The sequence below is a fragment of the Oryx dammah genome, unplaced genomic scaffold (assembly GCF_014754425.2).
Source record: "Oryx dammah isolate SB20612 unplaced genomic scaffold, SCBI_Odam_1.1 HiC_scaffold_1, whole genome shotgun sequence".
Taxonomy (NCBI): Eukaryota; Metazoa; Chordata; class Mammalia; order Artiodactyla; family Bovidae; genus Oryx; species Oryx dammah.
In genome coordinates this window covers 59,281,919-59,303,801 of record NW_024070185.1, presented here as the reverse complement: position 1 = coordinate 59,303,801, position 21,883 = coordinate 59,281,919, and the positions used below count along the sequence as shown (strand labels likewise).

At 40.2% G+C, this 21,883-nt stretch overlaps 1 protein-coding gene across 1 annotated transcript in view; it reads right to left on the bottom strand.

The window, feature by feature from the left end:
- Nucleotides 1-510: 510 nt before the first annotated feature.
- RECK (reversion inducing cysteine rich protein with kazal motifs) overlaps nucleotides 511-21,883 on the bottom strand; it is an 83,532-nt gene continuing 62,159 nt past the window's right edge. Inside the window, exons 13-21 of the mRNA XM_040266281.1 lie at nucleotides 18,859-18,999; nucleotides 17,839-18,027; nucleotides 16,400-16,522; nucleotides 13,858-14,029; nucleotides 7,007-7,199; nucleotides 5,248-5,458; nucleotides 3,942-4,015; nucleotides 2,952-3,107; nucleotides 511-2,136 (exon numbers count right to left, since the gene is read on the bottom strand). Of these exons, the coding sequence (XP_040122215.1) occupies nucleotides 1,915-2,136; nucleotides 2,952-3,107; nucleotides 3,942-4,015; nucleotides 5,248-5,458; nucleotides 7,007-7,199; nucleotides 13,858-14,029; nucleotides 16,400-16,522; nucleotides 17,839-18,027; nucleotides 18,859-18,999 (1,481 nt within the window). The 3' untranslated portion in view covers nucleotides 511-1,914. The remainder of the gene's footprint in view (nucleotides 2,137-2,951; nucleotides 3,108-3,941; nucleotides 4,016-5,247; nucleotides 5,459-7,006; nucleotides 7,200-13,857; nucleotides 14,030-16,399; nucleotides 16,523-17,838; nucleotides 18,028-18,858; nucleotides 19,000-21,883) is intronic.

Below are 21,883 nucleotides of genomic sequence, written 5' to 3'. Positions count from 1 at the left end.
AGCACAGCAGACATGTGACGGGAGCAAGATGGAGGTTGGGGGCCTTAGCCTCAGCTGACTGGCAGAACCTCTCAGGCCCTGATTAGCTGGCTCTCTGTCTCCACAGTGCAAAGTTCTCTCTGTTCTAGGATATACCATAGGGCTGAAATATTGGGATGAACCAGTGGGGAGAAGAACTGCCTAACCTACTCCTGGTCTTGGAGTGCCTGAAGCTCTCTCAGTCCTGAAGAAGCTGAGGCTGAACCAGTGGGGAAAAGGACTGCCTAATCTATCCTGGTCTTAGAGTGCCTGAAGCTCTCTGTCCTGAAGAAGCCGGGGTCTTTGTCCTTGACCCTTCTGCCAAGAACATGCCAGGGTCTGTTCTGACCAGCTCTGTCCCAGCTGCTCTGTTTTCCCACTTTTGAAGTAATCACACTCCCATAACTTCTTATTCAGAGCAAAGGATATGGCTCGCTGAAGAGTGATCAGTAGTTTCATTGTAAATGTGCATTTTGCTTAGAAATACACATAATCATATAAAATTATTTTATTAAAATAGAAAAGCTTTCCAGTATATTGCATTGAAGAGATTTATAGCAATTGCAACAAACACGCTACATCAGCACTGAGAAATTCTGAAAGCTTTAAGTGCCCACTTTTAAACAACATTTTGGTATAATAAGCATAACCCTATATCTTTCAGAGTGTACATATATATAACACTGAGAAAAACACTTCATGTAAATTCTAAGTTTAGGTGCATATAAACAAGAAGTATTACACTGAATAGCTTATTTAAAACTGTGAAACACATTCAAAGTATTCAATTTCTTAGACAACATGCAAACATTTTAATACTTAGATTGACACTTTTAAATATATAAACCACACTTCTTTATAAATCCGTATCAAAAAAAGAAAAACAGAACACTTACCTACATTGTGCATATCACAAAAAAAAAATGTATCTTCATGAACGGAAAGTACTGGGTTAACACACATGATTGTCATTTTACAAATATGGCTATTCACCTTCTTCATAATAAAATAGAAAAATCATGTATTATTTACATGAACTACTAATTATTTCACTTTTTGGCAATTACATAAGTAGCAGCAATTGGTTTAAAGGTTAATGTTTAAAAACTCAACATTTAACTTGGATGATACCAAAAGATATACATCTGTTAATATAAAAATGCATAATACAAGATGCTTTGATGCAATATAACTTCTCCCTTTCACAGAAGTCACAGACACACTTTAAGAACCACTGGGACTATCACTTAGGTACAATATATCATGTGAGTGCCATTTACTTAGCCTACTTTTGCTTACTTAATACATTAAATGGAGTCTGAATTAGATTTCTATAAATTATTAAATTTGCTTGATGACTTATATAATAATTCCAAAGATGCCTTATCTTTTTCTCATACTCTAATACAGTGGCTCTTCACTGTGACTCCTCACTTCTAGACAGAGTAGGGAATTATCTGTAAACAAACACACACGCACTAGGGGCACCTTAATACTGGAAGAACTCTGAAATGAAGTTTCTGTGATACGAAGTCCATAATTAAAGTGAGCTGTCTTTCTAAAAAGTGATCATCTCATTTATCAATGATATATAATTTGTTTTGGGTAGGGGACCCATCTAACGAGCAAAATGTAAATTGTAAGGCAGTCAGTGATTCACCAGAAGGAAACATCCTCTTTTCCTTAGTATTTGGAAGAATATATTGTAACACTTGTAGAAACAAGGCAAAACCCTTACTAATACTGGTAATTAAGAAAAATACTGTATGGTGAACAGAGGTTAGAGGTGACAAGTGCTTTGCCTTGGCAACTATTCAACTACAAACCAGCAGTCCTATACGTTTTTTCCAAAGTAAGAAAATTAGATCAAGGACTATTTTGCAGTTTTCATGGGCATCAGTTGTGTCTCCAGACCCTGTGGAAGGTGAGGCCCAGGCTGAGGAGGAAGAGGCGGGAGTGATGGGGAGGCCGGGCCCTTGGGGCGGCTGAGGGCATGCTGCTGGAGACCTGCACCTGGGAGATGACCAGGGCAGACAGAGGGACGTGGGCCGCCAGAGTGGGGCTGTCAGAGTTGATAAGAGATTCGATCTTCTCTGCTTCCTTATTGCAGGCCTCAATCTGGGAGAGGATAATCAGTTTCAGAGGGAGAGGATAATCACTTTTAATATAAGTCACAGAACCCACGAAAAAGGTCAAGTCAGACAAATTCCACGTATATCCCAACACATGGAATACATCTTTTCTTTATCCTTTTTTTTTAGCAAAGTAATATTCTAATAAAGTCTTAATTTATTACACAGATAATAACAGCATCAATGGAAATCAAATTTTTTTAAAAAGCCATGACCCACACAGCCGCTGCCCTTTCTTTCCCCACAATCCTGTTCACCCCTTCTTCACGTTTAGACATTATCTTTTCACGCTTAAACACAGTCACAGGGACTGGCCTCTCCAGGGCCACCTACACATCAGGAGAAGAGAAAGCTGAGACAGAATGAGCTTCCTCGCTGTGGCAGCTTAGAAACCACTGTATTCACTCCCGTCACTGGGACCTTCCTATGTTGATGCTGAAACTTGTGCCTCCTGAGTGAGAGGAAGAAAACTCAGGGCCCATCAGATCAGTTCTGGTGGGCTCCTCCTCCCCAGTAGGAGCACAGCCCTTGGGAGACAGGCCTAGCCTTGTCACTGAGTGGCTGGCATCTGTCCCTGCCCTCCCTGGGCCTCAACCGTCTCATCTGGAAGATGAGCAGATACCTTTCCTGTCTGCACCTTCTGAGTCACAGCATATGCACCTCAACCCCTCCCCTTCCCCTGCATTCTGTTGGAAGCCACTCCCCTGGAGCAGCTCTGTCCTCAGAGCTGCCGTGCTTTCCTCCCTTCTGCCCTCCCAATTCAGCGTGACAGGATGGCTGCAAGACGCGTGCTGACCTCACCTGTAAAGCCTTTGGATAATGGTCCACAGGAATGATAAGGATCACAATTTCTGACTCAATGCTGAAGTACCCAAACACATCACACTGTGGGACAGACACGTGCATGCGGATCTTCTGAAGTATTTCCAGAACTGTGATTGGCTTTTTGTTTGTAACCTAGAAAGAGAAAACAATTCTATTACCTGAAAAAAGAATTCCTTACTACTGCCTAAGCTTCCTTGTTACCTTGCCTAAAACAAGAAGGCTCTTTTAATCCTAAGTGTGGGGCAGGGCCTTGCTGGATGAATTCTAAAAATCCACAGAACCCATTCCAGTAGGGTTTTTTCTGACTGCTGAGTTTTCTGGCTGACATAAACACTCTCACCAGGAGCACTTTTTAAGGGACAGTTCTGAGTTGGACACCATGGGGAAATAATTAAAGCCTTCCTGTAAAAATACAGTTGTTTTCATTGAAATGGGTGTAATTTTTTTAGGTAGTAGCAGGTGTTGGTTGCTACACTTCTGCAATCTCATCTTCACAAGAGTAAGCAGCAAAAGTAATGGTACAAAAAAGGAAAAGGGACAAAACCATCACGGGAAGATGGTCGATTCTGGACATACCCCCAGAGGAATGGGGACCACCTGAGGGCGGGCAACCTTGAAACTGTCTGGGAGTCTACCAGCTGCTGGCTGCCTTGCTCTGGTTCCAGCTCTCACTCTGCTCACTATGCTGGTGGGAGACCTTTTTTAAGCAAGTGCAGGCTACCTGGTTGCAGAGCAACGTCACTGCACAGCCAGGCTGTACAGGGAAGGAGCACAGGATGGGGAGGCAGATGCCCTGAGCTCAAAGCCCAGTCCTCCTGGTTGGGAGCTACTGTACAGGCTTGGGCAAGATGTTCCTCTGCAAATTAGTTTCTTCATCTGTGAAAGGGATGGCACATTCTGTCTGTATGAATACTGACAAGTTTATTAATAAGGTTTCAATAGTACATGGCACATAAAGCAACTTACCTTAGCAATAGTATCCAGTTTTTCTTTGTCAAACAAAACTCTCAACATTCCAGCACATAATGGGCAACAAGCACCTGTATAACAGAAACCATTCTGTTTGTGTTCAGAATTAGAAATAAAGAAAATTCAAAATAGTTGGTGAAATTACCAGCCCTTCATTTTGTGCTGGGAAAGTTGCCAAAGTCCTTCCTGATGACTGTGCTTTCAGATATCTTCCCTGATCAACCTGGAGTCTAATGATCTATACATTTACCAAAATCCTTCCTCCATTCCTGCTTTCCTCCTGTACCACTTCTCAGGTGGGGCAGCTGTGGCTTCATACAGCACAGGGAGAGCTGGCCTTTCCAGAGACACGGGGCCTAGACCCTGCCCTACTCAGAACTCACTGTGTGATTCCAGGTAAGTGTTTCCTGTCGGCAAAACACAGGAGCAAGTGTTTCAGAGATTCCATGGGTATTTGATTCAAACTGAATTTTAAAAGTTATTTAACTGTTAAAAAAACAATAATAACATGTCAGACCATGGTCTCCAGGAGGAAGGAGGCTTTGTTCGCTCACTGTTGTGCCCCTAGCACCTAGACACTTGTCTAGGACATAGTAGATGCTCAAGAAACATTTGCTGAGTTTCTGGACAGAGGAATGAACTTGTTAAGACTCCAGGTAATCTGTTCTGTGCAGACTTGGGATAAAGCCTCTTCTGCTACCTCTGCTTAACCGAAGAGTATGAAACTGAAAGGTAAGCTGTTTGAAAACTGTTACTGCTTATAATAGCCTGTTTGAAACAAGACTTCTTGATTATATGCAACTGAAACAATTCAATTAGACCCTAAGGCGAGTCTAAGACAACAACTATCTTGTTTTTCTCAATTTAAAATGTTTGTGTTCATCAAAAATACTTCAATTGTTCATTAATGTCCAATTCTTTATTCATTAACTTTATAACAGGCAAACATTATGCCTTTGAACTAATAACCATAATTCTAGCAGTTAAACATTGCTGTTTATCTATTGGTGCTTGAGGTAAGACTGAAATAAGTTTTCCATATTGTTTTAAAACCACTAGACCAGATGATGTCTAAGATAGATCCACTACTGAAATAAGTTTTCCATATTGTTTTAAAACCACTAGACCAGATGATGTCTAAGATAGATCCGCTGCATCCAATCAGCATTAGGTGGAGTCAAGACTTTCTGAGAAGTTTAAACACACTTAAGTCAGCTTTATTCTTAGTGACTCACTCTCTGAAGACAGATAAGCAAATCCTCCCAATCCCGCCCCTGCCCCACCCCCAGCACTGCCAGCCTACCAGGTGGGATGATGGGTTTGCACTCAGTCACTAAGAGTGAAGGACACTTCACAGCAGCACACTCAGCCACAGAACTGTACTCGGAGAGGACCCCGACAGCCTGGCAGGGCCCATAGTAATCGACGGCCACCCGGTCCGAGTAGGCAGCACACACGCTGCTGTAGGTCTCCCCGTTGTGCCCACAGATGAGCTCCGGGGCCCTGCAAAAAGGCTGAGGGCAAGAAAGCATACTTAGCTGTAAACTTCTATGGGGCACTTTTCCTAACCAAGAATAGGTCTCCCTACTTACAAGAAGGAGAAAAGACAGTATAAATTTTTGGACATTGGAAAGGCTGCTAAACAGGGTGTGGGGTTAGGGGCAACAGGACCATCCCAAGACTGACTGAAGAGACTACTTTTCTCAGCCTCTCAGGGACCTGGGTGTTCATTCTCTGAGAACTAATATGAGATAAAAAGCCTCCCTTCCTCCCGACTTCCATTATTCCAGAAGAGCCTGTTAGAAGAAAACAAGACCAATCTTGATGCAAATTCAGAGGCCTTATCATTTCACACTGCTTCATGGGGTTGCAGAGTCAGACACAACTTAGCGACTGAACAACAACAGGATAGAGAGGGAAGAGAGGAGAGATGAGGAGAGCAGACGGACTCTGCATCCATGCAGAACATGTAAGAGAAAACCTGAAGCCAGGAAGAGGGACCAACAAGAGGGAATTCAGAGTAAAGGTATCAGTGCACTTAGAACATAAGCTCTAAGGGGAAACAAGCCCAGGGAGATGAGCTGAAGGGACTTTCCTTCAGTGAAAACCAGGAAACGAGAAGCCAGCATGTCAGGTGTCAGCCGGCTGTGGGCAGGGATTGCTGGTCCAAGGCTGGGCTTCCTCCAGGCAGACGGCCCAGCACACAGATCACTGGTGTGTCAGTGGGGTTGTCCTCAGGGTTATTTTTTGACATGAATACCAATTTCACAACCCTCAAAGACTATAGTAAACTGATGAAGACACTAAGTTTTAAAATAAAATAAATTATATATATTAGGTGGGAAGGGGTGGGAAGTGAGAGGGAAGTTCAAGAGATAGGACATATGTATACCCATGGCTGATTCATGTCGATGTATGGCAGAAACCAATACAACGGTGTAAAGCAATTATCCTTCAATTAAAAATAAATACAGAAAGAATTATATAAGACAAAGCCTAATTCTGTAAATTATACTGAGTAAATATAAAATTCTAAATAAATCTAAAAAATATCTAAAAAAAAAGACATTAAGTTTTAGAGAAGTTTTCAGTCAGTTTTCAGGACCTTGGGTGGACTTTCAGTGGAAAGAGTGGGGGAAAAGCTCTTTTCTTGGTTGTTTTCCCTCACATTCTTCTTGGGCTGTTTTCTTTTTTATTAGTTTTGTTTGTGTGGTTTTCTAACAAAACAGTTCTGGGCCCACAGAACTAGGGGAAGTGAAGATGCTGCTGACTCATGCCAGGGGTGCAAGGCTTTAAATTCTTTTCTAGTGGTTGGTGTCAAGAAGCCTCTCTTTTTGCTCTGTACACTAGAGGTGCAAAGGGTCATGAGCAAGGGGGCCCTCCAGTGTTAGGAGGAAAAGCCAGCCTCAGATGGTTCATTTTTGATAGAGGACTGAGTGCTCTAGACTTGATGGGATTCACAGAAGACCCTCAATGGGGGTCTCACTGCTGATTCACATGTAAAAGATCATAAGCTGATTTCATGCTCAGTGTACTTGGGCTTGTCAGGCCAACAGCAGTACCTGGCACGGGCCTTTGTATAAGAGGCTTTTCCCTCTCTGGTACAAAGTGCAGAGATTGCTGTGCTCCATGTGGTTTGTATCACAAACAGGATCTCGGACCTGATCACAGGTGAGCTGTCTTGGCAAACACTCATATTGGCTACATCCAAATTTATCAAATGTCGTCAGGCAGACTTGTGGTTTGGGTATGCATCTGAAAAACACAAATGCAGCACCATGAGTCAATGTTGTAAGAGACTATAGCAGGGCTGGCAGGCAGTGGTGGGGCACGGGAGGCTGAAGAGAAAGTAAGAGAGCAATCAGAAACAGTCCCTGTGCCTGAGAGCTTAGGGAGACTGGGGAGTCGAGCATGCATGTAAAGCAGGCCCTCAGGTAGAAAACCACATGCCAAATGCTCATGAGAATGAGTCATTCTGATTGGGGAGCCTGGAGAAAGCTCATGGAGGAGGTGGAGCCCCGAGGATGAAGGCCTGCCAGTCAGAGGGAGTAGCAGAGCAAGCGTGTGATGCCCCAGACCCTGTGGTGCTGGGGGAGAGGGCAGGGGGCCCTGAGGGCAGAAGTGAAGGGTGCTCGGGGTGGAAGAGGCATGATACGAGACCACCAGACAGGTCAGGGTCCAATGCTGGAGGCCTTATCAATAATAAATGAAGCATTTTTCAGGGACTTAATTATCAGCTTGGCTAATATGAGTCTATCTTAAGAGAAAACTTCACAGCATATGCTGAAAATTTCAGGCTTCTGTGTTTATAAGGCTGAGGACCTGATGCTGGCTGGTTGTGAATCAATGAGAGAATGCCACCCCATGAAGCTGGGTTTTCCTAGTAATACCAGGACCTGGCTTCATTCTCAATCTCTGAACTTCTTCAGAGGGGGTAGGGGGGATGGTTCTTTTCTTCTTTAGACTTCTTTGCCTCTCTCATTTCTATAAAGGGTATTTATAATTTTCTATAAGAAGATAGGACCTAAGAAAATGTTTAACTTTTACGGGGTATTTAAAATAATAGGATATACAAATATTCATCTATAACATAAAAGGGGAAGAATATATTAGCTAACATCATATAATTTCAAAGGAAATTACTTCTTTTTACATGAAATTACCACCACCACCATCACTACTACTACCTATGGCTACCTTTTCTGATGAGATTTAAAATTAGTATGTATGTAAAGACAAATTAAGAAAACAATCCAATTTATAAGCACAAATAACTAAGGAAAACTATAACACATTGATAAAATAAACTGAAGACAACACAAACAGGTGGAAGGATATATTATGCTCATGGATTAGAAGAACTACTGTTAAAAATGACAGTTACCCGAGGTAATCTATAGATCCAATGCACTCCCTATCAAATACAAATAGCATTTTTCATAGAACTAGAACAAATACTTATAAAATTTGTATGGAAAAACAAAAGTTCCTGAATAGCCAAAACAATCTTGAGAAAGAACAGAGCCCTCCCTGATTTCAAACTATACCACATAGCTATAGCCATCAAACCATATGGTACTAGCACAAAAACAGACACATAGATCAATGAACAAAACAGAGTCCAGAAATAAACCCACATTTTTATGGGCAATTAATCTATGACAAAGGAGGCAAGAATATACAATGGGTAAGAGATAGTCTGTTCAATAAATTGTCTTGGGAAAACTGGACAACTACATGTAAAAGAATCAAACTGGACCACTTTCTCACACCATACACAAATATAAATTCAAAATGGATTGATGACTTAAATGTAAAACCTGAAACCATAACACTTCTAGAAGAAAACACAGGCAGTATGCTCCCTGACATTAGTCTTAGTAATATTTTTTAGGTATGTCTCCTCAGGCAAGGGAAACAAGAGCAAATATAAACAAACGTTGACTACATCAAACTAAAAAGCTTTTGCACAGCAGAGAAAACCATCAACAAAATGAAAAGGCTGCCTACTGAATGGGAGAACATATTTGCAAAAGATATATGTGATAAGGGGTTAATATCCTAAATATGCAAAGAACTCAAAAGAACTCAACATCAAAACAAACAAGCAAACAAACCCCTAACCCTAAACAACCCAATCAATGGGCAGAGGATGTGAAGAGACATTTTCCCAAAGAAGACACACAGATGGCTAAAAGGCACAGGAAAAGATGCTCAACATCCTTAGTAACCAGGGAAATGCAAATCATAATCACAATAAGATATCACCTCATACCTGTCAGAATGACTATTATCCAAAAGACGACAAATAAGTCTTGATGAAGATGTGGAGAAAAGGAAACCCTTCTGTGTGCATGTGATGGATGCCACTCATGTGCACACACAGGATGGAATATTACTCAGTTATAGAAAAGAATGAAATCTTGTTACAACATGGATGGACCTAGAGAGTGCTATGCTAAAGTGAAATAAGACAGAAAGAGAAAGACAGATTTCAGTTATATGTGGACTATAAAAAATGAAACGAACAAACATAGTAAAGGAATGTATCTATGTGTATCTGTATCTATGTGTAGATACAGAGAACAAACAGGTGATTGCCAAAGGGGAGGAGCGTGGGGAGAGGAGAGAAATTGGTGTGGAAGACCAAGATGTACAAAATTCCAGTTGCATAATAAATGAATCGTAGGTATGAAATGTACAGTATGGAGAACAGAGTTGATAATTATGTAATATCCTTATATGGTGAAAGATAGTAACTAAACTTACTTCAAAATGTATAGAAATACTGAATCACTATGTTTATACCAGGAAACTAACACAGAGTTGTAGGTCAATTATACTTTAAAACAGACAAACTCATAGGAAAAGATCAGATATGTGGTTGCCGGAGACAAAGGGTGAGGGGAGGGAGACTTAGATGAAGGTAGTCAGAACCAGACATGGAACAACAGACTGGCTCCAAATTGGGAAAGGAGTACGTCAAGGCTGTATATTGTCACCCTGTGAATTTAACTTAAATGCAGAGTACACGTGCGAAATGCCAGACTATATGAAGCACAAGCTGGAATCAAGACTGAGGTTAAAGCATGTGCCTCCAATCCGGGAGACCCGGGCTTGATCCCTGGGTTGAGAAGACCCCCTGGAGAAGGAAATGGCAACCCACTCCAGTATTCTTGCCTGGAGAATCCCATGGACTGAGGAGCCTGGTGGGCTGCAGTCCACGGGGTCGCAAAGAGTCGGACACGACTGAGTGACTTTACTTTACTTACTCGGATATACAGATGAAATCACCCTTAGGGAAGAAAGTAAAGAGAAACTAAAGAGCCTCTTGATGAAAGTGAAAGAGGAGTGGAAAAAGTTGGCTTAAAACTCAACATTCAGAAAACAAAGATCATGGCAACTGGCCCCATCGCTTCATGGCAAATAGATGGGGAAACAATGTAAACAGTGAGAGACTTTATTTTTTTGGCTCCAAAATCACTGCAGATGGTGACTGCAGCCATGAAATTAAAAGATGCTTGCTTCTTGGAAGAAATCCTATGACCAACCACAGAATATTAAGCAGAGACATTACTTTGCCAACAAAAGTCCATCTAGTTAAAGCTATGGTTTTTCCAGTAGTTATGTATGGATGTGGGATTTGGACCATAAAGAAAGCTAAGTGCTGAAAAATTGATGCTTTTGAACTGTGGTGCTAGAGGAGACTCTTGAGAGTCCCTTGGACTGCAAGGAGATCCAACCAGTCAATCCTAAAGAAAATCAGTCCTTAATATTCATTTTAAGAACTGATGTGATGAAATGACTCATTGGAAAAGACCCTGATGCTGGGAAAGATTTAAGACAGGAGGAGAAGGGGACGACAGAGGATGAGATGGTTGCATGGCATCACCAACTCAATGGACATGGGTTTGAGAAAGCTCCGGGAGTTGGTGACAAATGGACATAGAAGGCTGGCGTGCTGGCAGTCCATGGGGTGGCAGAGTCGGACATGACTGAATGACTGAACTGAACTGAACTGAGTCAAAAGATAACAAACTTCTAGTTATAACATAGTGATGTAATGTACAACATGATAAATATAATTAACACTGCTGAGAGTTACATATGGAAGTTATTAAGAGACTAAATCCCAAGAGCTCTTAGCACCAAGAAGAAATTTTTTTCTATTTCTTCAAGATGATAGATGTTCACTAAACTTACTGTGGTAGTTATTTCATGATGTCTGTAAATCAAATCATTGTGCTGTACACCTTAAACTTATACAGGGCTACATGTCAAGTCTATCTCAAAAAAACTAGAAGAAAGAAATTAGAATGCATTAAGTTATAATTTTATAGAAATTTAAGGCATTTGAAGAGAAATGAAAAAGAAGATTAGAACTTCACTATCTATTAACATGAAGGAATGAGGACAAAGAATATCATGAGAAATTTGGTAATTTTGGAAGGAAAAACATTACTAATTTGAATACACAGAAATAAGAGGATCAACAGGAAAGGCTGAGAATCAGGGAGGGGGCAACAAATTACAATAAACACTATCAGGGCAGGGACTTGGTCTTGTTGACTACTGTGTCTTAGTGTTTAGAAAGACCAGTACAACAGGAGATACTTGATGAATGAATATGACTTCATTTATTTTCAAATTTCTATTTTTTAAACAACTATTTTTTGAACAGATAATACAAGCCCATGGAGAAAATGAAAAGACAAAACTGTATATAATGAAAAGTAAGTCTTCTGCCTATTCTTTGTATCCCAGCCACCCTCCCTGGAGGTAATCACTTATTACCAACTTCTTATTCATTCTTCCAGAGATATTTTATATAAGAACAAGCATTTATACATGCGGATTCAAAGAGCGTGTGCACTTAAAATTTTGATATGCTTGGCCAAACTGCCCTCCATAGAGGAGGTACAAATCTTTGCCCCAATCCTCTCTTGTATGGGAGTGCCTATTTCCCTATATTTTGTTATCAAACTTTTTTATCTTTACCAATCTGGTAGATGGAAAATGGTACACAACTGTAGTTTTAATTTATATTTCTCTTAATATGAGAGAGGTTAAGCATTGTAGTAGATTGGCTAGAGCTCATTCATCAAATTCATTTAATTTTCTTCCTGGGCATACATCTAGATTATATTTCCCAGTCTCCCTGGAAGTGTTGGCCAAATGAATAAGTTCTAGACAATGGAATGTGGCTAGAAGTAGAGATGAATTTTAACTTGGCCTATAAAAGCTTTTCAGGAGCAACCTCCATCATCTCCCTTCTCTTATCTGCCTGACAGAGGAGGACTAGAGGCTATAGGAGCTGGCTGAGTTGCTAGATGGAAAGATCCTAAGTCTCTGAATTACATGTGGAAAGCCACCTGCTGACCATCCAAATGGACTGTATTTGAACTTCCACCACGTAGAAGTACTGATATTTGGGGGCTTGTATACAGTAGCTAGAGTTACTCCCCCCAACTAATAAAAGCATCTTTTTAAGTGTTTAAGAAGCATTTGTATTTCTTTTCCTATGTTTATGTCCTTCGTCCATTTTCCACTGGTTATAGATCTTTGTCTATTTTTATTAATATATTAAGTTGTTAATCTTTTTCATATTGATTTGTAGGGGTTCTTTATATTATCAGAGATTGTACTGAAATCCTTTCTCTTAAGATTTCTCTTAGTTTTTCACTTGTTACCATGCAGAAAATCTTCATTTTCATGTAGTTGTATTTTTCAAGCTGTTCTTTTATATTGATTTTGTATTATACCCAGCCAGACCGTCCCATTTTTGAGATTTGTGGTTTTATTATAAAAGCAAGTCAATCTTATTCAGAAAGGTTACCAAATAGAAGGAAGCAAACAGATAAACAGATACCAAAACAACTCTCAATTCTACATCCCGACACAACTATATTATCCTTTTGATTTATTTCTTTATCATGTTTTCTTATGCATAATACCCTATCTTCTTTGCAGAACAACTCTTTGGGCTTAGTTTTCATGATGTAAACTTTGCTAGACAGGGACCAATTCTCTTTGGTAAAAGGGAATTTAAATTTGTTAAAATAAATTTAACACAAGAGAAAATTTTTCTTTCTCTCCCTTCATACTGCACCAAGGTTTTCGGGATGGAGAAGCAATTGCTTATTCTCCACAAAACCTTCAAAAGGCAAGGACTGTGGTGCTGGGACGTGTCTTAGCTCTCTGAGGCAGTCAGTGAAAACTTCAATTCCAGAAGCTTGAAACCTAAGAGAATCAGCAGTACCCTTCACCTGCGACCATCACAAGCAGAAATCCATCATTAAGGTGATGTCAACTGCACTCTGAGCTCCTGAGGAAGCAACAGAGAGAGGAGTCCCTAAACAAATAACTTCATAAAATACTGAAAGTGCACGTCCAGAGATTTTTCATGTTTGATCTGTACAGCGGAGGCAGGTTTTAAGTAGACTATTTTCTATTACTACCAGGCATCAGTAGCTAATAATAAGAATGCATCCATCTCTCTTGTCTTAGCTGCCGCTTCTCCTTGCCTCACACTTTGTTTCTGTCTTACAGAACTGGTCTAGCTTCTGGCATACACCATGCTCTCTCATTAGCAGCCAAGAGATTTGCTCTGGTTACTCTCTCTGCCTTCATGAACACCACTTTTCCTCTACCATAAACCTTGCTGGCAGTCTCCTCCTTGTTTTCCCAGCTAACTACCACATGCTCTAGAGGCTTTCTCAGGTTCCTCCAGGCTGTGTCAACTGCTTAACCTCTGGGTCCCCAATCACAGCATATCACCAAGCAGCTTTACCTGGATCTTTCCCTCGAGACTCTAACTTCTCAGGGGAGAGAGTATCTTAATTCATCTTTGTATTTTTACTGTCTGGTATAGAGAAACTTTCAGTTGAAAAAGACAAGGAGGCATTTGACTTACCTTTGGTTTTTTGGGCAGGGATTAGGAGTACATGGATCCTTTGAGATGCATGATCCAAACTCAAACTGATGGTCCTGGAGGCCCACACAGCGAGCAATGCAGGCGCTGGGGTAAGTGCGTCCATTCTGCCCACAAACGGGGACAAACTGATCTGCACAGTTGCAGGGCAGACCTGGAGGGGGAGAGCACCTCAGCGATTGCTCTTGTATGGCCCCTTCCTCTGTTTTCTAATTAAGGTAAACCATTGACAAGCAGCCAGAGGTCTCAGGTTAAAACAGAATTTAACATTAGGTCAGGGGGGTTGGGGGAGGAGGGGTAGCTGTACGGAAGGGGGGATATCCTCTCATCTCTGTTTTTAAAGGTGGGAAGGTTCTGAAAAGCCATTTTCCCAGTCGTTGTCTGCACAACGACTTTCCTTTGTTCCATTTATTGCCTGCTAACTGAGGGCTTCCAGATCTTGATTCCAGGGGTAGAGATCCTTGCAAACTAAACTATGGGTAGGAAAGGTAAAGAACATTTCTCCTCATCTGATATATAGAATCTGGAATTCAGATGTTTGATTCTGGTTTAGGGGATTTCCAGAATGTTCAAGGATAATACCAAAAAACCAAAGAATGAAGGTTGTAAATGTTTCACATAGGTTCTTTCCACGTGGGAAGAACAAGAAGTTAGTAACTTGGGAAGTTATTGTAACTTAAAACTTAAGAATTTTTATGAACATCTCCTTCTGAGTCCTGTGTGAACTGGGGCCCTGAGTCCCTCCAAATGCGTATACTTTGTGGCCAGTAAAATCTCCTTAGAGTCTGCTAGCTAAATAGTCTCTTTTTTTTTTTGTCTGTGCTGCATGCCTTATGGGATTTTAGTTCCTCGACCAGGGATAGAACCCAGGCCCTCAACAGTGAAAGTGTGGAGTCCTAATCACTGGACTACCAGGGAAATCCCATTAAATAGTCATTAATGTAACTTATCCCAGGACATGAGGGGCTACACACTACAGGGAAAGAGGGTCCTGCTAGTTGTAAACTTCAACTTCTAAAAACATTGTGATGTAAGTAAATAAGTAAAAGTCTTCCTTGTAAATCTTTAGTTCATTTCTCATCCCACATCATTTTTCAGTTTCTCTAGGCAGAATGAATTGTCCTCATCAGAGCACAGCAGATAAAGGATAAAAATAAAGGACAACAACAAGACAATAAAGTAGCAAACCCTGGTTCTCATTAGGGTGGATAGAGGATGGGTTGGAGCTGGTCCTGCCTCTACTTCCCCATCAGTCTGCGTTCACTTCTTGTTTCTGATCTCCCTTTTATTTCCAATGTGCTGGAGATACAAGGTTCGTAAACCCTATTCTGTTCTCTTCCTACCCTATTCCATGTGTAATACCAATTCAGAGTCAAGCTGCTGCTGCAACAGCAAGAAATGGTTTAAGGGCAACTACCTAACTCCTCTTTGCCCAGAACCAGATTTGGGAAAAAAGTAGATACCAGTGAATACTAGCAACTATGCTTCCCTGATGGGCTTGCCTGATGGCTCCCATGGTAAAGCATCTGCCTGCATTGAGGGAGACCCGGGTTCGATTCCTGGGTTGGGAAGATCCCCTAGAGAAGGAAATGGCAATCCACTCCAGCACTCTTGCCTGGAAAATCCCATGGACAGAGGAGCCTGATAGGCTACAGTCCATGGGGTCACAAAGAGTCGGACACGACTGAGCGACTTCATTTTCACTTTCACTTTCAGTGAATACTGGCAACTATGCTCTTGCTGTTGACAACTGGAGTTTCTACTCAAGAAAAGAGCATCTCATCTCACTAACCTTGTCACTTACTGTGGCTGATGTGAGCATAATACCAGAAGCATAAAGCCTAGGAAAGTCAAGAAAGTAATATTCTTGATTGACTGTTCATAAAAATTAAGTTTCAAAATTACAATAATTTCCCAAGTTACTTCCCTGTTTTCCCCCCTCCCTAAGGAGATACGAATGGAAGGAATCTATGTAAGGTGTTTACAACCTTTCTCTTTGTCTTGCTATTGTTATCACCCTTCAACATTCCAGAAAACTCCCAGACTTGACATATCTAAATTCTAGATTTTATATCTAGATTGGGAGAAATAGTCTTTACTTTTTCTTCCAGTAGCTTTGTTTCTAGAGGTCCCTGCCTATATGAATCCAGTAAGCCAAGGTAGGACAAGGAAGAACATGGTTAAAAAAAACAAACACAGAAGCAAATTTACAAAATACATGGACACTTTAGACTATAATGGTAGGGGTAAATGGGTATTTCAGCAGGTGGAAAACTTCCATTTAACTAAAACTATACAATCACTGGCCCTGTTCTTTTTGACTTATGGAATTCCAAAAGGACCTTAAGAAACCATTTACTTTAATGCCTTCAATTTATAGAGGAGGAAGCTATCCAGAGAGCAAAGTACCTTGCTCTCAGGTTACGTATTTACTTTACTATGCACATTTGCAGTTAATGAGATGCTGCCTTCAAGGGAGAATGGGTACAGAGGATGAGGAAAGCTGCTGGATGACCACGGTTACCTGTGAAGGTACGACGGTCATCTTCTGAGCTGTGCTCACTGAGACACAGGCGGGTAGAACACACCAAATTGCCAGCAAAACAAGAACAGATATTGCAGTCGACATTAAAGGAAGTTCCATGACCTAAGAGAAAGAGATATAAAATGCTGATCTGTGTCATGAATTTATAAATAAATCACAAATAAAAAATTACATAGTTTAAAAAGTTTTAAAATAGAAATTCTTGAAAGATGACTTCTGAACATATAAACTAGGGAATTAAACTTGTAATACTGGTATTTTCATATTGACATCCCACCATATCCCCTCCAAACCCCTAATATGCTCATCTCACTAGACTGCTCCAAATTCTCTCCTATCTTACCATGTAAAGCATGACTTCAATTCCTCATCCCAGGTTCTTCTGTACAGAAAAGGTATTTAGTCAGTGAAAGTTTATGGAAAGAATGAGTTTATCTTCCGATGTTTTCTGTGATTCAAGGTACCTATGTTACATTTTAACTAATTAGCATATGGACTAAGCAATGAATACCTGACTTGCTGGTCTAAGCAGAAATTTGCAAGCTCTTTTTAGTCAAAAGTACTCTTCTTAAAGTAAGATCTCACACAGAAGAGTGGAACAAGAGGCATATAAAAGCTGAGCTACTCTAGTTGATGGGTAGGAGGATGGATATAGAGGTAGAAGAATGAGCAGGTGGGGTGAGGAGCACATTCTCAAAAGCGGTATTTTTTTTCACAGTTTTTGAGGTTATATATTGATATGAAGAGTTATTAAAGGCTATAAGCAAAAGATGGTTTAAGGAAGCAATGAGAAAGCAAGATCCTCAGACTTTTAGAGAAGGTGATCAAACAGGAAAGTACTCTTAATGTGCTCTCTCCCAATCCCTAACCAACAGTGTAGTTCCCATCCCTTTGCTTTCCATGATATCAACCTCTGGGTTTTACTTCTGGGAAAGGGGCAAAGCAGAGAACAACTATTGAGAAAGGGGTGGGAAGGAGCAGACCTGTGTCCTTGCCTGTGGAGGGCAAGCGCTTTGTTGTCAAATAGGCCTAGGACTGAATTCTGCTTTGGTCATTTACTAGCTGGGTGACCTCTCTAAGCATCAGCTTCCTTACATAGTACCCGTATCAAACAACTGGGAGGATTTAACGAGATAACACAGGCCAAGACTTAGCACAGTATTGGCACACAGTTAAGAGTTCAGTAAGTGTTAGTTACTATCAGCTGTTAGTAGTCCCTTCTTGATGAGGCTTCTAAGAGGGTTCCTTAGAAGTCCTTGTGTTCCATGGAGTTTGAAGTATTCTTCCCTAGAATATCTGATTTGTAGACTTTTACTCTCTGGTGAGAACCCATCCAATGTTCTCCCTACCAAGTTAATACAACTAATCTTGTGTTAAAAACAAAACAAAAAAAAACCCCCAAACAGTTCAAGACTCACTTTTTCTTTTTCCTCCAACAATACAAGACTTCTGAAGGTCTATACAGTGCATCTCTATACAGTTTTCTAAGAGTCCACTTTGCCCACATGAGCAAATTTTATAACAACCAACTTCCCCTGCAGATGATGGCACCTGGATCAGTGTCCCTTGACGGACAATAAAGTCAGATGCTTCTCCCAATTTGCAGCCTGTAGGGACAAAAATGAGCTGAGAGAGCTGGTACTGTTCCCTGATATTGTTTTGTGATATCAGATACACTTCACATAAGTTTTATAGATACTGTGTGGCCACTAAAGATTACATAATAGAACTTTCACTAAACTAGGGAATTGCTTTGGTTCACTGGCCACAAACAAACAAGAATTCCATGTTCGTTCTGTGAAGTGGTGGTGATTAAAGGACACATACCCCAAAGTTAGCAATAGTTCTTACAAAAATGCTGTAAGATAAGTAGTTCTTAAAAATTTTTAAGGCTTATCAAATATATTTTAAAATCACAGATTTTTTTTAAATGTAACATGGCAACTGAGTAATTTTAGAATAATCTGGTCAGAAAACTTTTAGTGATGGAATAAAGACACATCGTAAATTCAAAGTAAAGTGAATATTTGATTGGACTTAAGGAAAACCCATTTATTTTCAATTTTAACAAGATTTATTATGATGCTATAGCGGATGTAGTATTATACAAATATTACAAATGGCCCTTTGAGATATGCTTATTTAATATTTTTTTCCTTTTTACTTCCCATGTTTAAAAACTAGCCCAAGGTTCTTTTTTCCTTTGGTTGTCAAGAACCTTATGACTCATTATGAGAATCTGGTTTTGAAAGTGAAATAAGTTTACAATCTAAATGACTACTGAAAATTATTTTTTTGTCTTCCTCTGCTTACATAAATAATACATGTTTATTTGAAAAACATAATTTAGAAAATAATCTTATTCCAAAGATAACTGCTATAAAGAAACAACAGCAGCACATACCCTTGCCCATCCCACACCCCACCCCACCTCTTACCCTGAACACAAGAGTATGGAAGGCAGGGATCACCAGATGGACACCCTTTCCGGTTTACCTCACAGAGCTCATTAGCAGGGCAAGGGTTTGGGTTACAAGGATGAGTCACCTCTTCTACAATGTTACCTAAAGAACTTGGCCCTGAAAATACAAAAACAGATCAGTTTAAACACCCAAAAGAGGAAAAGAGTTCTGTAAATTGTCTGAATTAATGACATCTGAAACAAATGGACAGCTTATGAGGTCTGTATAGGCAAAGCTATGGTTTTTCTAGTAGTCATGCATTGATGTGAGAGTTGGACCACAAAGAAGGCTGAGCACCAAAGAATTGATGCTTTCAAACTGTGGTGCTGGACGAGACTCTTGAGGGTCCCTTGGTCAACAAGGAAATCCAATCAGTCAATCCTAAAGTAAATCAACCCTGAATATTCATTGGAAGGACTGATGCTGAAGCTGAGGCTCCAGTGCTTTGGTCATCTGATGTGAAGAGCTGACTCAACAGAAAAGACCCTGATGCTGGGAAGATTGAGGGCAGGAGCAGAAGTGGGTGGCAGAGGATGAGATGGTTGGTTGGCATCATTGACTCAATAAACATGAGTTTAAGCAAACTCTGAGAGATAGTGAAGGACAGGGAAGCCTGGCGTGCTGCAGTCCATGGGGTGGCAAAGAACTGGACACGACTGAGGGACTGAACAACAACATGAAGTATGGTTCAAGTGAGTTATTGAAATAGATTTCCTGATCAACTGTGCATTTAGCATAAACAAACATTCATTCATTTGTTTATTTATTGGGTGCCTAAGATAATGCCTGGCAAGGTTCTAGGTTCTGGAGATACAGAAGTGAACAAAAAAGGCAAGTCTCTACAGAGTTTACGTTTTGGTCAGGAAATAAACAATAAATAGACTCTGTGCGTGTGTGTGTATGAATGTAAGTAAAAAGTCAGATAACAATAAGCAGTATAAAGGGATGGAATGTAACATTTATTTTGAATAAGGTGGTCAAATAGATGCTTATGTCTAAGAGGGATAATTTAGCACATTCATCATAAATAATGATAATTTATTATGGTAAGATGGACCCTATACCATGATCATATTGGTTAATTTATTAAATAATGACCAAGGAAAAATCTCACTTAATATACAGTCATCCCTCAGTATATGTGGGGGGTTGATTCCAACACTCCCATGGATATCAAATTCTGAGAATGCTCAAGTCCTTTATATAAAATGGTGTAGTATTTGCACATAACCTAAGCACACTCTCCTGCGTACTTTAAATTATCTCCAGATTATTTATAATACCTAATATGATGCAAATACTACATAAATAGTTATAAATAAAATGTAAATGCTATGTAAGTAGTTGCCAGGTATACAACATTCAAATTTTGCTTTTTGGAACTTTCCGGAGTTTTTTTTTCCTGAATATTTTCAATTTGCAAATGCAGAACCTGTGGATATGGAGGGCAAACTCTGTGTGATATTTTAAGAGTATTGAAATGTAAACAAAAGCATTTCTTTAAGTTTCCTCCCACTGAAAATAGTCTCTGTCTACACATATATTTGACTACTCTAATGGCATCCAGGATTATGAATACATTCATTTTGCTTACTTGATTTTAGGCCAGACTTAGACTCTAAGGCTAACAGAGTATAGGGCTTATAGAATTTATCTCATCCAGCCCAATCATTTTATAAATAGGGAAGCTGAGGCTCACAGAAGTCATCTGCTTAAAATCAGAGAGGCCTATGATTCTAGTCAGTCTAATGCTCTCTTTTTTTCTACAGTTGTCACTAAGGTTAAGGGACACAGTCTGTTTGTCTTGATTAAAATATAGTGGATATTGTGAGCTGCAAATGTAGTACCCACTCTTTTCTTTTTACTTACTACCAAGTTGGCAATGGGCCCACAGATAAAAAAATCTTTCCCAGCTTCCCATACAATGAGGGGTGGTTTTCCCTTACATGAGGTAGCTAGAATTAAAATACTCATGTTGTGATGGTAAAGTACAAGAAGCAACCTTGATGATGGAAGCCAAGCACTAAGAATGGTGGAGAAAGAAAAGGGAACCTGGATTCCACTGTAACAGCCCTAGACTATTTCTGGGCTTCTTTTGCTTCCATCTGTTCTATTATTTGCAGTTGAACTTATTATTTTTTTTAGTTAATGTAAATTTATTTATTTAAATTGGAGGCTAATTACTTTACAATATTGTATTGGTTCTGCCAGATATCAACATGAATCCGCCATGGGCATATACATGTTCCCCATCCTGAACCCCCCTCCCACCTCCCTCCCCGTACCATCCCTCTGGGTCATCCCAGTGCACCAGCCCCAAGCATCCTGTATCGAACCTGGACTGGCGATTCATTTCTTATATGATATTATACATGTTTCAATGCCATTCTCCCAAATCATCCCACCCTCGCCCTCTCCCACAGAGTCCAAAAAACTGTTCTATACATCTGTGTCTCTTTTGCTGTCTCTCATACAGGGTTATCATTACCATCTTTATAAATTCCATATATATGCATTAGTATACTGTATTGGTGTTTTTCTTTCTGGCTTATTTCACTCTGTATAATAGGCTCCAGTTTCATCCACCTCATTAGAACTGATTCAAATGTATTCTTTTTAATGGCTGAGTAATACTCCATTGTGTATATGTACCACAGCTTTCTTATCCATTCATCTGCTGATGGACATCTAGGTTGATTCCATGTCCTGGCTATTCTAAACAGTACTGCGATGAACATTGGGGTACACGTGTCTCTTTCAATTCTGGTTTCCTCGGTGTGTATGCCCAGCAGTGGGATTGCTGGGTCAAAAGGCAGTTCTATTTCACAGCTGAACTTAATTCTATCTTAACACAGGAAAATAAAGCTAGTTTGAGCCAGCTCACAGCACTAATGCCCCTTAGTGGTAGCCTAAACACTTCTCTTAACTACATGTACTTAGTCTCTCAGTTGTGTCTGACTCTCTGTGACCCCATGGACTTACAGCCCACCAGCTCACAGGG